General features: G+C 47.0%; 1 protein-coding gene across 1 annotated transcript in view; it reads right to left on the bottom strand.

The window, feature by feature from the left end:
• The window catches only part of LOC108680550, a 16,885-nt gene extending 1,500 nt beyond the window's left edge, over nucleotides 1-15,385 (bottom strand). Inside the window, exons 1-9 of the mRNA XM_047880382.1 lie at nucleotides 15,328-15,385; nucleotides 14,202-14,611; nucleotides 6,927-13,764; nucleotides 6,366-6,566; nucleotides 5,386-5,553; nucleotides 3,415-3,619; nucleotides 1,809-2,984; nucleotides 1,228-1,263; nucleotides 217-351 (exon numbers count right to left, since the gene is read on the bottom strand). Of these exons, the coding sequence (XP_047736338.1) occupies nucleotides 217-351; nucleotides 1,228-1,263; nucleotides 1,809-2,984; nucleotides 3,415-3,619; nucleotides 5,386-5,553; nucleotides 6,366-6,566; nucleotides 6,927-13,764; nucleotides 14,202-14,611; nucleotides 15,328-15,385 (9,227 nt within the window). The remainder of the gene's footprint in view (nucleotides 1-216; nucleotides 352-1,227; nucleotides 1,264-1,808; nucleotides 2,985-3,414; nucleotides 3,620-5,385; nucleotides 5,554-6,365; nucleotides 6,567-6,926; nucleotides 13,765-14,201; nucleotides 14,612-15,327) is intronic.
• Between the last annotated feature and the right edge of the window lie 882 nt (nucleotides 15,386-16,267).

The raw sequence follows: 16,267 nt of genomic DNA, 5'->3' as shown, positions 1-16,267 counted from the left end.
CCCGTCCCCCACTCACCCGTAGAAGCAGTGTCCCGCGCTTATCAGCCAGCGGGTGTTGAGCAGGGACGCGCCACACTGGTACTCCCCCGTCCCCCACTCTCCCGTCCCCCACTCACCCGTAGAAGCAGTGTCCCGCGCTTATCAGCCAGCGGGTGTTCAGCAGGGAGGCCCCACACTGGTACTCCCCCGTCCCCCACTCCCCCGTCCCCCACTCACCCGTAGAAGCAGTGTCCCGCGCTTATCAGCCAGCGGGTGTTCAGCAGGGACGCCCCACACTGGTACTCCCCCTCCTTGTACAGCGCCGCCTGCCACGGCCACGAGCCCGGCGACGAGTTGGAGCCTCCCACGATCCTGACCCACGTAGACAAGGGTTAAGTGGGTCATATATGGGATAATTTAATCATATACCACGCAGTCAATAGATAAGTGGGTCATAAATGGAATAATTTAGGCTGTGTCTTGTAATATGAACGCGCAAAGATTCGGACCCTGTCGAATTTTAGTATTAGGATAAATTAATAAACAATTGTGGGCCTATTTTGATGCTCTGTGACAGCATCAAATGTTCTCAACTATAGTTATATGTTGCTCTTCATGTTAGGCCATATTTATATGTTGCTCCATATCTATATGCTGCTCCATANATGTGTCTGTAACATTCCTATGTTTACATTTCTAATGTGTCGGTAGCATTCCTACGTTTACATTCCCCAAATGTCTGTAACATTCCTACGTTTACATTCCTTATGTGTCTGTAACATTCCTATGTTTACATTTCTAATGTGTCGGTAGCATTCCTACGTTTACATTCCCCAAATGTCTGTAACATTCCTACGTTTACATTCCTTATGTGTCTGTAACATTCCTATGTTTACATTTCTAATGTGTCTGTAGCATTCCTACGTTTACATTCCCCAAATGTCTGTAACATTCCTACGTTTATATTCCTTATGTTTCTGTAGCATTCCCTAAGCTGGAAGCTTCCACTGAGTAAGGATACACTCTACAGGGTCCTTATGTTCCAGTAAGTTAAGAAAACCAACTTGTTTCTGTTTACTGCTCCTTAATACATTAGTTATCCTAAAGCTAATGATGGATTACCAATTTAATCAATTTAGAAATTTATTTGAAGGGATAAAAAGGGTGATACAATTAGTGAAGTTATTCAAATAAGCTGAGTGGACAACAGGACGGGGTAACAAGAGGTATTAGTGAGTGAACACCCACCTTGCTGTCCGGCGTAGCAGGTCTCCACCCCGGTACCTGGCAACACAATGAGCAGTATGACCATATTAATTTCCATGAGAAAGATATGATATTATTGATTACGTGTAGTATAAATGACCAAAACCATTAGATATCAGCCAAAACAATGAGATGTCCCAAAACAAGTCCCCAAAATTAGCTAATGTTCACCCGGGGTTAACGTAGAAACAATTAAGTGTTTATATTCCCGATAAATCGTAGGTAGAAATGAATTGAAGCTGAATGTAGTTTATAGAGCCAAGTTTTTCTTCGTTAAATCCACCCCCAGTTTCTCCAACAAGGGCCATACTTTGATAACTGGCTAAGTGAACGTAAGCACTTTCGATCTATTTTCTTGTCTATGATTAAGTGAACGTAAGTACTTACGCTCTATTTTCTTGTCTATGATTAAGTGAACGTAAGTACTTACGCTCTATTTTCTTGTCTATGATTGGTGGATTTTGCTTGAAAGGCCGTCAATGATTGGCTGATGAACTTACGATCTCTTAACTTTTTTTGAAAGTATAGGCCAAGTTTATGCATAGCTAATCTATCGCACTTACTTGGCCCTGTGGCCCGGTGCTTGAGGGCGCACGCCGCACTGCAAGTTTCCACACGTAAGACGGACCACGTCTTTCTTGGGACACGTCGTCTCCGAGAAGAGAGACGTGCTGCTTAGCAGAGAGTTGTCGTGTCCAGACACCGCATCGTCATCCATCATGTGTTGGGACACACCGAGGCTTGCGGCTGCTATCTTTTGCTGCAGGTCGACTAAGGAGGGAGGTTTGGTGACGGTTGAACTAGAGGATTCTTCATATGGATCGTCAGTTGGTTCGTGGATGGAATAAGTAGGAGCGTGATCTGTAGCTGATGGTTTTGGAGGTTTACCTGTCAGCTTTAGTCGATGGTTAGGTAAGTTGGTTGTGATTAGTTCTCCATGGATTGTATATTTCTTTTCAGGTTTGATTTCTTTGTGGCTTTGTTGGTAAAACTCGTAAACCGTCGTGGTTGGTCGGGTTGCGATTTCGCCATCGTAGAGATAAGCGTATTGTTGTGCGGAATTTTTCAGATCGTAAAGGGAAGCTCGTTCGACTTTAGTGGTATCGGGCAGAATGGTTGTTGTCGACCATGTGGTGGACGATGAAAGCTGTTCAAAAGTCCCTGATTGATTCTCAGAAGTCGACAACAGAGGTTTTGGAGTGTACCTGAAAGGAGACCGTGTAGTTCCTGTGTGACCGTAAAAGTTTCCTCCGTACCTCATGGGTGCGTGTTTCAACTTTTGACCCGCACTGAACTTGTGTGTGTTGGTTGAAGGATACAAAGGCTCTCCTACAGCTGCTGTTCGTCCATCAACGGTTACTGGATAAACTGCTTGAGGATGTGGTCCCTCAATGTGTGATGCACTGGGATTTCCCTCTTGAAAACTGACAGCGCTTGTTGACCTTTTAGTCATACGTTTTTCAGCGATGGCATCACCTGGAATCGCTTTCTCACGGAAGCCCATACCCGCTTCACTGAGTATGACAGCCAAAGTCCTTTTCGGTTTTGGTTTAGAATTTGTTGATGCTGCAGGCTCTACATCAGATGATCTTCGTGACCTGGAAGACTCGAATTGGTTGTTTGGGGTCCATTCTTGAGCGGTAAACTCGAAGTAAGTTGATGACGCGAACGACTGCGTGGCGATACGGGACAGCAGACTTTGCTGAGGGTCTTGAATGCGTTCGATGCTGCTCAGCGACCTGCACGTATGAATGATGCAAGTGTGTTTGGACTTATTAAATATGATGCCGAATATTACTGCATATTTTCTATTTTTAGTAATTCTGGATTTTTATAGATTTATTAATTCTAGATTTTTCCAGATTTTTTCTTGTTAGAATTCTAGATTCTAGAATTTTAGATTTTTCTAGTTTTCTAGATTCTTTTTCTTAATGCTCTTGCATAAGGGAGCTCATACTTTGAGGCTACTTCGACAAAGGATAAAACTTTTATAATTGACTGTCATGAATAACAGTCAATTAATAATAATTGACTGGTTTCTTATTCTTTACTTTCGTGATAAAAAATTGCGAATTGAAATATGAACTTTTCACATCTCACGTCAAGTAGTGCATTATTATGCTCGTATATCACCGTATTAATGTACACAGTTCAGCGTCATCCACGCACCCGTATGACAGCGTACGGCACACAGACTCCCCCAGCTGGGTGACGTCGTAGCGATGCTCTCCCCCATCACTGGGGGAATGTGACTCCCCACCCCGATCACTGGGGGAGTGGAACAGCCTCCTCATGGAGGATGTGTGGGTGGATTCTTCCAGGTTATCCACACACAGCTTCCCCCAGCGTCCCTTCCTTCTCACCATCACGTAGCCTGGACAAGAGGGGGATGATGGTGGATAATGATAGAACGTTTTAATAAGGATGGAATAATAGTGATGGAACGTTTTAATATGGAATAATAGTGATGGAACGTTTTAATAAGGATGGGATAATAGTGATGGAACGTTTTAATAAGATGGGATAATAGTGATGGAACGTTTTAATAAGGGTGGGATAATAGTGATGGAACGTTTTAATAAGGGTGGGATAATAGTGATGGAACGTTTTAATAAGGAATAATAGTGATGGAACGTTTTAATATGGAATAATAGTGATGGAACGTTTTAATATGGAATAATAGTGATGGAACGTTTTAATATGGAATAATAGTGATGGAACGTTATATTATGGAACGTTTTGAAATATAATTATAATAATGGAACGAAATTATGAAATTATGGAACGAAATAATGAAATAATGAAATAATAATGGAACGAAATTATGAAATTATAATAATAATGGAACGTTTTGATAAGATGGGATAATAGTGATGGAACGTTATATTATGGATGGGATAATAGTGATGGAACGTTATATTATGGATGGGATAATAGTGATGGAACGTTATATTATGGATGGGATAATAGTGATGGAACGTTTTAATAAGGATGGGATAATAGTGATGGAACGTTTTAATAAGGATGGGATAATGAAGATGGAACGTTTTGATAAGATGGGATAATAGTGATGGAACGTTTTAATAAGGATGAAATAATAGTGATGAAACGTATTAACATGGATGGGATAAGGAAGATGGAACGTTTAAAAGAACAAACACAAAAAAAGCTGATGCTTAGGCCGGTGAAAGTTGATTTTCTGTAAACAGATGTTTGAAAACGGCCATTAGATTTAGTAATATTGCAGTCTAGAAAGGACAAATTATTGTTCGATTCTAGTTCCATGGTAAATTTAACACTTTGACTCCGAGGTGGTACATAGGTGTACCACAAAATATATTTCTCCAGGAAGTAGTGGTACATAATTCAGGTTGCCTAAAATCGGCCAAATCCGAGAACAAAAAAAGCAAAAAAAATCCAATAACTCATAAATACTAGTTTATTTGTTGATTCCGCTATAAAAATTGCATTTATTTTGTTTTTGCAGTATTTAAAATTTAATTAGGAAGTACCCCTATCATAAATTTTAGCCGGCCAACGCAATTGAGAAAAACTAAATCACGGAATTTGTCCGGAAAAATGACCGTCTGGCAACCCTGCTTAAAAACAGTACAGAAAATGAAATAATAAAACAAGATGAAGGAATCGGAGTCAATGTGTTAATAGAATTTGTTGCAAGTTTAGGTAATCGAAGAAAAGTTTTACATGAGAAGGATGCTTGAAAATAATAAAGGTGGCACCGACGTGTCTGTTATAAAAAATTGGCTTAAAATCAGGAGGACAATTGGTCAGCCATGAAACCTAGTGAAAACACAAAAAATATTCGTAGAGGTTGGGCAGAGGGGAAGACCCATGCCCAAGACGTTAATCTGTCTGTAAAATTTACCAGCAAATATTTGCTGGTGACGCAGTTGTCCTCACATTCATCATGGTACTGGAGGCCCTGGGCCGCGGCCTCATCAGGCGCGATGGTGACGCAGTTGTCCTCACCTTCATCATGGTACTGGAGGCGGCCGACAGCACCCTGTTGCACCCCTGGACACTGACTGGCTTTACCGGTAAATCTATCTGCTTCACCATCAGGCGCGATGGTGACGCAGTTGCCCTCATCATCACCCTCATCACGGCACTGCTCCTCACCTTCATCATGGTACTGGAGGCCCTGGGCCGCGGCCTCATCAGGCGCGATGGTGACGCAGTTGTCCTCGTCGTCACCCTCGTCGCAGTCGAGGCGGCCGTCGCACACTTGCCGCTGGTCCACGCAGCGCCGCGAGCCACTGCAGATAAACTGGCCCGGCGAGCACCACTCTGGGGGAGAGGGGTAGAGTGGGGGAGATGGGGCAGAGTAAAGTGGGGGAGAAGAGTGGGGAGAAGAGTGAGGGAGATGGTGAGAGTCTGGTGGGTGGAGGGGGTTACGGGGAGCTCCGCTCTGGTGGAGGAGGGGGAGTAGAGTGGGGGAATAGAGAGGGGGAGATGTGGGAGGTTCTGGTGGGTGGAGGGTGTCGGTGAGCACCGCTCTGAGGGAGGTGGGGGAGAGTGTGGTGGGTGGAAGGGGTGGGTGAAGTGGGGATGAGGGTGTGGGTGGTGGGGATCGGTGAGCACCACTCTGGGGGAGGGGGGAGTACAGTGGGAAAGAGTCTGGTGGTTGGAGGGGGTTACCGAGAGTAGAGTGAGGAAGATGGTGGAGAGTCTGATAGTTATTTGAATTTTCCCGGAGAATTGCAGAATTACAAGTTTTATTTGCCTTATTTGAAAATCGATGAAGACAACATGTTTTGATTAGTGAGACGAGTTATTAAACACTGTGCATCGATGTGAAGAAATTTAGGTGCCACTATAGAAAAGATTTTTTTGTCACGGAGGGCCGACTAAGACCCTCCGTAACCTGAGTGTTTTGCGTCCAGCAGAGCTCAGTCTCGTCGGCCAGCATTCGATGGTCCCGAACTAGCGCTCACCACAGTCGGTCTCGTCGGCCCAGCAGTTAATGGTCCCGAACTAGCCCACACCACAGTCGGTCTCGTCGGACATGTCCCAGCAGTCGATGGTCACGAACTAACGCTCACCACACTCGGTCTCGTCGGACATGTCCCGGCAGTCGATGGTCACGAACTAACGCTCACCACAGTCGGTCTCGTCGGACATGTCCCAGCAGTCGATGATCTCGTCGCAGATTTTCCTCTCGAGGAACTGTGCGCGCAGGAAGTCTGCGCAAGAACAGTCCAGCTCATCGGACTCGTCAGCGCAGTCGCCCACCAGGTTACAGAACTTGGCCCTCGGCAGACACTCGCCAGACCCACAAGCCCGCTCTGTCGGGCCACAATCTGGGGAGTAAAAGGTGAATAGGGTGAATATGAGACGAAATGGTTGAATATGAGGCGAAATGGTTGAATATGAGGGTAAAATGGTTGAATATGAGAAGAAATGGTTGAGATTAAGAAGGGGGCAGATTATAAAAATTTGAGGTGAAACTGCGATAAAAGAAAAAATGGCAGATACGCGAAGCTGAAAAAAAGAAGTTTTTCTGGCATATAATAAATTTAAGGCGTCCATTATAATTATTATGAAATTCCTCAATCGGAGAGGCTTGTAAATAATTAATTAGTAATTTTTCTTGTCATATAATGAATAATCTAACCTGCCTAACATGCCGACAATTCCTCGTAATCACGCTCATTTCTCACCCACTGAGTCGTTTAGCCCGTGTCTGCTGACGGAGACGTCAATGGAAGTGATCACCCGCAGCGGCTTCACCGTAGGCGCCGCAGTCGTGCCAACGTTTGCCTCTCCTACCCCGGCAGACGAGGGAGCTGGAGAGGGTGACAGGGGTGTAGTCGCCGCACCCCCGCCCTCCGTCTCGTTGATTTTGTTCATCGGTCTCGTCATCACAGGAAACAACTCATAGAGCTCGGAATGAGCGGTGTAGTTGAGAGGGGCACTGGTCGTGGTTGAGGTTAGGAACAAGCCGCTGTATAACCTCAGGAATTCTTCCTGTGTGATCACGGGTTTATTTTTGAGTTTTGTTGTGTTCGTTTTCTCGCCTTCGACTTCGGTTAGTTTCTCGATAAGAGAAGTGCGCTGTGTTGTTGTTATGGTTTGGTCTACTGTTGCTCCCGCGGTGTTATGTGAATTGGGAGTCGAATTCGATATCGAGTTTGGTTTCTTGGTAGTGTATCTCAGTCCACTGATCTGCACGGGGCTTCTGGTGGCATTTTGGAAGATCGAAGAGGTAGTGGGAGTCTCAATTTCACTGAAGCTATTCCCTGTAGCATCGACTGTAGATACATGCAGTGTTTCTTGTGTCTTTTTCACTCGGTCTCTGTCGCTCTTGACAGCAGAGATGCCCAGAGACTCCAGCGGGAGAACATCTTTTAGGAGTATTACTTCTTTTTCAGACGTCTTTGACTGAGAGTTTTCTGCTCGAAACTTTGAAGTTGAGGAATCGTTTCTTAGCTTATGGTGTTCTTCCTCGGTTTTGGTTTCCTCTACAACTTTAGAGATATCGATAACGTTCATGTCTTTCAGGGAGCTTTGGGAAATGTTAGTGACTTTGCTATTCTCAGGCAAGGTCTTTTCTTGAGTGGAGTGATGGACGGAGATGTAGCCTTTTGATCCATCGTAAGCGCTGTTTTTCACTATGTTATCCTCGTGAACATCATCCAAAAACTCGTCGTAGCTCTCCCCATGCTCAACACCAAGTGACTCCAGATTATCCATTCGTTCCAGGAAGCCATTATCAGTCTCCATCAAGTCATGCTGTCTTTTGCCACTCTTCTCTTCTTCAATGAGCTTTTTGAAGATCTCCTGAAGGAGGTCGTGAAGAGACTGCCCTTGTCTCAGCACGAAGGTGTGCACCGGTGACTCAGTCGTCATGGGGATCCCGTGACCCCTACTGGAAAATTCTGCATCGCTTTTAGTGAAGGCTTTTCCATCGGAATGCTTAAAGTCCTCGGTCGTGATGTACACGGTGATGATCTCGTCGTCGCCTGAGTGGTACATATTCTTCGGATGGACGTCATCCGAATTTGAAACACGACCGTTACCCCCAGAGGTACTGTGTGAAGATGTGGAAAATTTGTTCGGTGATTCGTTCTTTTTTGGTTCACTTACAGAAGCTTTGTAGTCGTTCAAAGCCAGCTGAGAATTATCGAAAGCTCTCCTTGTGAAACGGAAAGGGTCTAGGTCAACTAACCACGATGGGAACAGAGAGTTGGCCGCCCTCTTCGCTCGAGACCTAACGGCTTCGGTTATTTCACTTTCACTCATGTAGCTCTTGAGCTTTTCCTTGTCCAAAGTTAAGCGGAAATTTTTGTCTTCTGTGTGGTTAGCGGAAGTTTCTCCCGGCACAGGCTTGTCGCTGGAGACCTCGGTCACGTGGATGGACTTAAGGAGCTGTTCGCGTATGGACTCCAGGTAAGCCAAGTCTTCCTTGAAGGTTTCGAAGTTCAATCCGTCAGCTTCACTCTTCTCGCTGCTGTTCGCTTTAGGTATTTTCGTTACTGTAGCACTCCGGAAAGCACCCGGGTTTTTCAAGCTGATTTCAGAAAGTTGAATTTCGGCGAGTGTTTTTCTTGAGCTCGATGGCGTAGTTGCCCAAATAACGTTATCGTCATGTCCACTGGCTACGTTGCTCTCAGATCGAGACCTAACAGATTCTTGTCCGATCGTATTAACTGCAGTGTCATTCAGAGAACTATTCGTTCTGTCAGGATCGCTTGGAGTTTCACTCACGACTCCGCTGTCATTATTGATATTTTCTGGCTGATCCAAAGTTAGATTTGAAGTTCTGAGACTTGTTTCCAAAAACTCAGATGCCGGCATCGTCATCACATCGGAAAGTTTCTTTGTGTTAATTTTTAACGTATTGCCATTATCGTGGTAGCCTGCTGGTGGTTGGATAACATTGTTTTCCCGTTGGGGATTTTGGGATGAAGAATTATTTATTTCATTAAGAGACACGTTGAAGAAATTGTTGTCATCCTCTGTATCGTATCCTTGGTCAGGGTACAAAAACTCTCTCTCGTAATAATTCTCTGGATAGAAAATATCCTGCTCATACTGATTCAGCTCTGGTACTTCAGGTTCAGATTTTATTTCATCCAACAGCCGGCGGAGGTCGTCTGTGGAAACGCGGGACAGGTCAAGGTTGCGCAAATCGCCCAAGGAGAGTTGAGTTGAAGATGGCCGAGATTCATGAGGATTAGTCTGTCCACCTGGCTGCCGTTCGCCAATATTGTCGGATAGTTTACCTTCCTGCAATGCTTTCTCTTCGTGGGAATCCCGCAGCTCCTCAGTCATTGTAGGATCTGACAAGTACCTCTCGCTGAGGTCCCTGACGGTCTCCAACATTGGTCTCGGTGGTCCCCCCGTTCTGAATGAGTTCTCATGTTGCGAATATGGAGTAGGATTGCGTAATTCACCAGGGAGATTTCTCTCTATGCTGTTCATTACAGTCTCTGCCGTTAAGGAATCCAAGTTATCAGAAATCATCACAATATGTGAGCCTTCTAATTCTTGCGTTGCCTGAGTAGCATTGTCACCTGAGAGTAACTTTGAATTTTCTTCATGGATTTTGACTTTTTCGGGCACCATTCCAGGAGTTTCTGCAAGTTTTTCATTTTTCATGAGCGTCTCTACGAGCTTATCGAGAGGATCGGAGCTTAGAGAAAAGGACGGTAAGTTGCTACCTCCACGTCCTTCGTTTTCGTTGAAGCGTAAGTGCGGAGTCATGGGGGTTGTAGACGATAATCCAGCCACAGTAGGGTTTGTGTTCACGATCACCACTCGAGGGTAATTCATTTTGCCTCTGGTGACTTTGACGAAGTCGACGTGATCGCCAGTGATGACTGGCACGGTCAAAAATCTATCGTAGTTCTCAGTCTGGTGTGTGACCACCGCGGGGTAGTCGGTGGAGGGCACATAAATTGGATTGAGCTGTGGTTTCTTGGTAGTTCTTTTGTGATTAAACTCAACATTTGAACTTTGTGACGTCACCACCTCGGTGTCGATGACAAGCGGCTTGCGTGTTGTCAAGAAGTCCCGGATCGTGAGTCTTGTGGTGGAAGTTGGCATTGTGGCTGGAGGCTGTAGACTCGTGGATGGCGGCTTGACAAAAGGCTTATTCTCGAACTGGATATCAGTACCCAGAGGAATAGGGTTGATTTGTGAGATTAGGTCTCCTGGAAGAAACATTCGATCAGCAGGAACGTTTTGGTTGTTTCTCAGCAATGACGAAACATGGTTGGTCATCATTTGGTTGCGGCGAATCTGCTCCTGAGTTTGTTGGAACAGAAGTTGCTGTTGACGATATCGTTCGAGGTGTTGAGCAATAATCTGGTCACGAGTTAAGTTTTCTGAAGGTCTCCGGCTGGAATAAGAAGTCGGGAGTCTAACCACAGGCCCCGTAGTGGAGGGTTTTCTAGTGAACGGGCGTCGTGGGTCCTGGTTCCTGATGAAATTTTTGCTGTTGGTGAGTTGATGTTCGAAGTGACCGACCCGGCTCTCGAATGAAGTGAGCGCTGATCGGTCCGTGGTCCTCTGAGTCGTACGACGTTTGGCAGGGGAGGCGGGGGTGGTTGCTTCAAAGCTGATTCGTAAATTCGGGTGATGAGATTCGAGAATTTCACTCGGCATCCGACTATCAGAAACATCTGGAGCTGAATCGACGTGTTCGGGCATGGTGTTAGGTTGCAGGTTTGTCAGAATCCATTCGCTCAAATTCATGTAATCGTCGACATCGGGATCAAATTCAGTGTCAGCAATGGCTAGTCTGTCGGATGGAACATCGACGTTGATGAAGTCGAATGAATCTTCATAGTCGGGCTCCGGTTGCGGTTTTGTCAGTCCTCGAAGACGGTCCAACACTTTCAGTTGAGCCTGTTCAATTTCTGGTGATTTTGATAAGTCCTTGGAATCCTGCGCTAACTGCTCTTTTTCATCCGTTGTGGATAAATCCTCAATTTTTTCCTTTTGTTGGTTCTGAGTGATTGACCTCAAAGCCATAAACTCTCTTTGGAGGGCCTCGAGCAACTGTTCCGGAGTATGAATTCCCACTTCACTGAGTATTGCGAGGGAGTCATCCACCGTGAGTTGATGGTTCTTGTCATCAGGCGGCAAAGTTGACGTAGTGAAGTGCGTCTCCTGTGTTGACGCTAGACCTGGCACTGTCAAGGCATCAATGGGTCTTTTCACTTCGTGATTATTGAAATAAATACGGTTAGGTTTTGTTTCCTTGTTGTTGATGAAAACAGTTTCGAGTTTTTGTGTCAAGGTCTCGGTGGCAATTTTTTCTTTTGAATTTGCTGCTTGCTCTGAATTCAAATCCTCAGATGGGTCTTGCGTGTCTCTATCTTTAGGCCTTTGGCTATGATAATCAACAGGCGTGTCTTCATTTTTTTCGACGACGTCTTGGAAAGTAACGAGGCGGTGTTGAGGAGCCAAGCTGCTGCTCGTCTCATACCTGACCCTGCCATTAGGTTTCTCGTACAGAGATGGCATTTCCTGAGTAATAATAGAAGTAATTTCGTCCTCCGGCAAATCTTGCTCGGCCGGTGCATGTGAGGTGTCGTTTTTGATTTTAAAAGACTCCTCAAGGATCGATGAAGCCGGGTTCTGTCTCTTTGGTTCAGTTTCAGTTTTCGCTTCATGTCCCTCAGTCGTAGATTGGTTCGGGGGCGCGAGCTGCTGTTGTCGCAACATTTGCTGCTCCTGCAGCAACAACTCCTGCTCGTGTTTCAGGAGTTGTAATTTATACTGGTTTTCTATTTGCTGGATTTGATACTTACGCTGCTCTTCCAGTAGTTTTCGCAAGTTCTCTTGGTACTGCCTCTGCCTTTCTATGTGTGGATCCGTTGGGATACGGTCGGCTTCTTTTGTCGAATGTGTAGTTGAGGTAAGGAAATCAGGTACTGGAGTAACTTCTAAGTCGCTACTGAACATCTTTCCTGCGCTCAGTTCTATTTTTGACTTCGGAACTTCTTTAAGTAGATCCATGTAGTCTTCATATGAATTGTAATTTTTAGGAGCCACTGCATCGCTCGACTCTTGTGTTGTTTTATCGTCTGGTTTCAGGTCACCTTCAAGTTGCTTTCCTCCTTCGGTTGTTGTGGAAATTGTCCGATTATCGGATATGAGATTCTTAACGTGACTCATGGTCTCTATGAGTGCTTTGCTCATCTCGTCTGGGGTAGAAGATAATGCAAGCAGATTCAAAAGTAAAGATTCTATTTCTTCCCGCGATGGTGTTTTTCTTGTTGTTGACGCATCAGGAGTGGACGGTGTTGACATGACGGAGGGCGTTGAGCTTGTTGTGGGAGAGGATGTCGTAGTTGAAGACGTCGTTGACTTCAGAGTGGTTGTTGAAGTGGTAGAGGAGGTAGTTGCAGGGCTTGTCGCTGCTGTGGTTCTCGATGGAGTCATGGTCTCGGTGGTGGATTTGGTTGTTCTTATGTGGGCTCGATCGAAGGCGCTCATCGTGGACTCCCTGAAGCGGTCCAGGTTGAAATCCTCGAGATCCTCACGAGCGAAAGTTTCGAAACCTCCATCTTGGTTGTGTACCTTTGACTGTCCGTCCTGGGTCGCCTCCTTTTCTGATGGCTTCCTGATAATAAAAGTTTCCAGGATTGGCTTGGTCTTAATGAAAGCCGGATTACCAAGGGTCGGACGGCTTAAGGGTCTAAGAGTTGAGAAGAATCTTCGTGTTGGGTACTCCGAGAGCGGGAACGGGGGTGACACAATGATCGGGTCTTCTGTCGCTGAAGGAACCTCTTCCTTTCTACCCGCCGTTCTTGGAGCGGTAGAATCTTTTCCAATTTGGGAGTCACGTACGTTTAGAGACAGAGCATCTGAGTGGATGCGCAGATTCTCTATCTTATCTTCCTCAAGGGTTGGGAATGCGTACTCGTAGTATGCATCGCTAGCCGCTGGGGCTGCCAAGTCCCCCCCATCGTCGTAAAAATAGAAGTAATCTCCGTTCTCCCCTTTCACCGTTACAATTCGACCACCACCCGTCAAAGGTACCTCCCCATTTTCTTCAAGGCCCCCGAGACCATCTATCAGCTTATTCGGTAGCTGGATGGGAAGGTCAACGGGTATTGGCGACTTTCTGCCATTGTCTGCGTTTTCCAGGCTGGGTGTCATTGCATCATTTTTTTGATGCGCGTCTATTGCTGGAGACTTGATCCTTTTAGCTCCTTCTCTCTGTGTACCTGGTTGCTGGTTCTCCATCACACGCTGGTACCGAGGCTGTTGAGTGTTGACGCGTTGATACCGAGGCGGGTTAGTGAGACTCGGCTGCCTTTGGTCTTTAATGTGGATTTTGTAGAGCATTTTATGGAGGCTGTCTGACACATCGCTGTCTCTCGGCAAGGGAGACCCAAAGTCGGTGCTGCTCATGTCCGAGTCCGAGAGAGGTGGGCCCATGACGGGCATCCATGGTCCCTTCTGCACCTTCAGGTTGCTGACGGTGCTAGGCTGGGTGGTGCTTGTAGCGTTTGGGGCAAAAATCGGCATTCGGGAATCATGCTGCGGAATGAAACAAAAATTCACTTTATCCATCAAAAATTAAGTGACTGAGCCGTGAAATAAACTGTGTAAAGAACAGGACAAACTTAAGTAGAGTCCAATTCCAGTCTGTCCACTTCCTAGACCAGTATTGTAATACGGCCTGCTGCCCTCACCCAGAATATGCAGACCCAGAGCACGAAAAATCGGTCCCTAACTTGAATATCCAGCCCTGAACTCCTGTCTCCAGGCCTGTTATTTGTGGAAAACTAATTCTTAAACATGGAACTGATCCTATCTCCAGGCATATTATTTACCTATAACAAATTCTTGTTAATGGAACTGAACCTTGTGCTCTCTTGGCCTTCCACTTGCACCTTGTGCCCTCTTGGCCTCCCACCTGCACCTTGTGCCCTCTTGGCCTCCCACCTGCACCTTGCGACCTCTTGGCCTCCCACCTGCACCTTGTGCCCTATTGGCCTCCCACCTGCACCTTGCGCCCTCTTGGCCTCCCACCTGCACCTTGCGCCCTCTTGGCCTCCCGCCTGCACCTTGCGCCCTCTTGGCCTCCCACCTGCACCTTGCGCCCTCTTGGCCTCCCACCTGCACCTTGCGCCCTCTTGGCCTCCCACCTGCGGGGATGCCTGCTCCGTGGGGCGCGCCTTGACCCTTATGATGGCGCCCCCTGGCGCCTCAATGAACTTGTACTCCTCAGCGCTGTCTTCCCTGACACTCAGCACGAGCTTGGGGCTCACTGCAGGTGTTGCGGGGGTGGCAGGAGGGTCAGGGGGGTCAGGCCTCCTCACACTGGGGGCGGGAGGTGGGGCCCTGCTGGGGTCGAAGGATACCGCTTCCGACGAAGCTTCTTCTGCGGAGGGAGGACTTTTTAGGGTAGGAAGTCTAAGGAATGAAGGTTATCTTATTAATGTAAAGGATATTAAACAGCGGTACGTAATAGTGACTGAAGAAACCGCTTGATGACATGGGCATATGAGGACATGACTCACTGGTCACCCACTAGTCACCCACTAGTCACACCACACTAGTCAACACACTAGGTACGACACACTAGTCGTCATTTGGTCACCCACTGATCACCAATGGGTGACCGTTGACTAGTTCTGACCACAGGCATCCGCACTCCCACATCAACTAGTCACCCACAAGTCACCCACTAGTCACCCACTAGTCACCCACTAGTAACCCACTAGTCACCCACTAGTCACCCACAAGTCACCCACTAGTCACCCACTAGTCACCCAATAGTCACCCACTAGTCACCCACTAGTCACCCACTAGTCACCCAGTATTCACCCACTAGTCACCCACTAGTCACCTACAAGTCACCACTAGTCTCCCACTAGTCACCCACTAGTCACCCACTAGTCACTCACTAGTCACCCACTAGTCACCCACTAGTCACCCACTATTCACCCACGAGTCACCCACTAGTCACCCACTAGTCCCCCACCAGTCACCCACTAGTCACCCACTAGTCACCCACTAGTCACCCACTAGCTGTCTCTTATACACATCTAGATGTGTATAAGAGACAGCCCATACCACCACTGCCACGGTGGTCACCCATACCACCACTGCCAGGGTGGTCACCCATACCACCACTGCCAGGGTGGTCACCCATACCACCACTGCCAGGTGGTCACCCATACCACCACTGCCAGGTGGTCACCCATACCACCACTGCCACGGTGGTCACCCATACCACCACTGCCACGGTAGCCACCCATACCACCACTGCCAGGATAATCCCCCAGCTCCTCACCTCTTGGGACTTCCCACTCTCTGGGCCCGACCGTGGCTGGGATTTTCTAAGGATATCTCGACAGGCCGCGCCGGTGTTGCTTGTCCTGATGGAGTTGTCGGTTTTGTTTGCACTTTTGGTTCCTTGGTTGGCGGCAAGCTCAGTAGAGAGGCCTCCCGCACCCACAGCGGCGTTGGCGACTCTTGTTTTAAGTTCGTCGACGTCGATTTTCTTGGTTAAAGAGACACTGCCGTCATCGGTGATAATGGATGGTTGAAATTTGCTAAATATAGACGTCATCTCGTTCACGGGTTGATTACTCGAAGACTCGTGACGCAGGCTGCCCTCCTTCAGGTGGTCGTTGTTCCTGCCCTCTCGATTCGGTGCAACGTTGGGAAGCCTCGTGATCCTCGTGGGGCTAGGGACTATCCTGGACTTCCCAGTCTTCTGAGGCTTCACTGCATTTAATGTCAACTGTGCGTTTGTGAGCGTGGGACGTTCGCTGGAATTTTTCGTCGCAGCAAAATTATTCGTGACAAAGTTTGTCTTTTTCTGGAAGCCCTGGCATGGACTTCCGGTGCGTGGTACAAAACCCTGAGGTTTGTCCTCATCATGTACACGGAGGTCTTTGTCTGCACCGCTGCTACGCGATGACGTCATCATCCCCGTAACATTGTTACGCTGTTGCCCGTAAGCCTTTGAATTGTGTGATGACGTCCTAACGGTCATGACGTTGTATTCATGCATTGCATCACCTGCGAA

This window comes from Hyalella azteca, unplaced genomic scaffold, assembly GCF_000764305.2.
Source record: "Hyalella azteca isolate HAZT.00-mixed unplaced genomic scaffold, Hazt_2.0.2 contig5355, whole genome shotgun sequence".
In the NCBI taxonomy this organism is placed as follows: domain Eukaryota; kingdom Metazoa; phylum Arthropoda; class Malacostraca; order Amphipoda; family Hyalellidae; genus Hyalella; species Hyalella azteca.
This window is presented reverse-complemented; position numbering and strand designations above follow the sequence as displayed.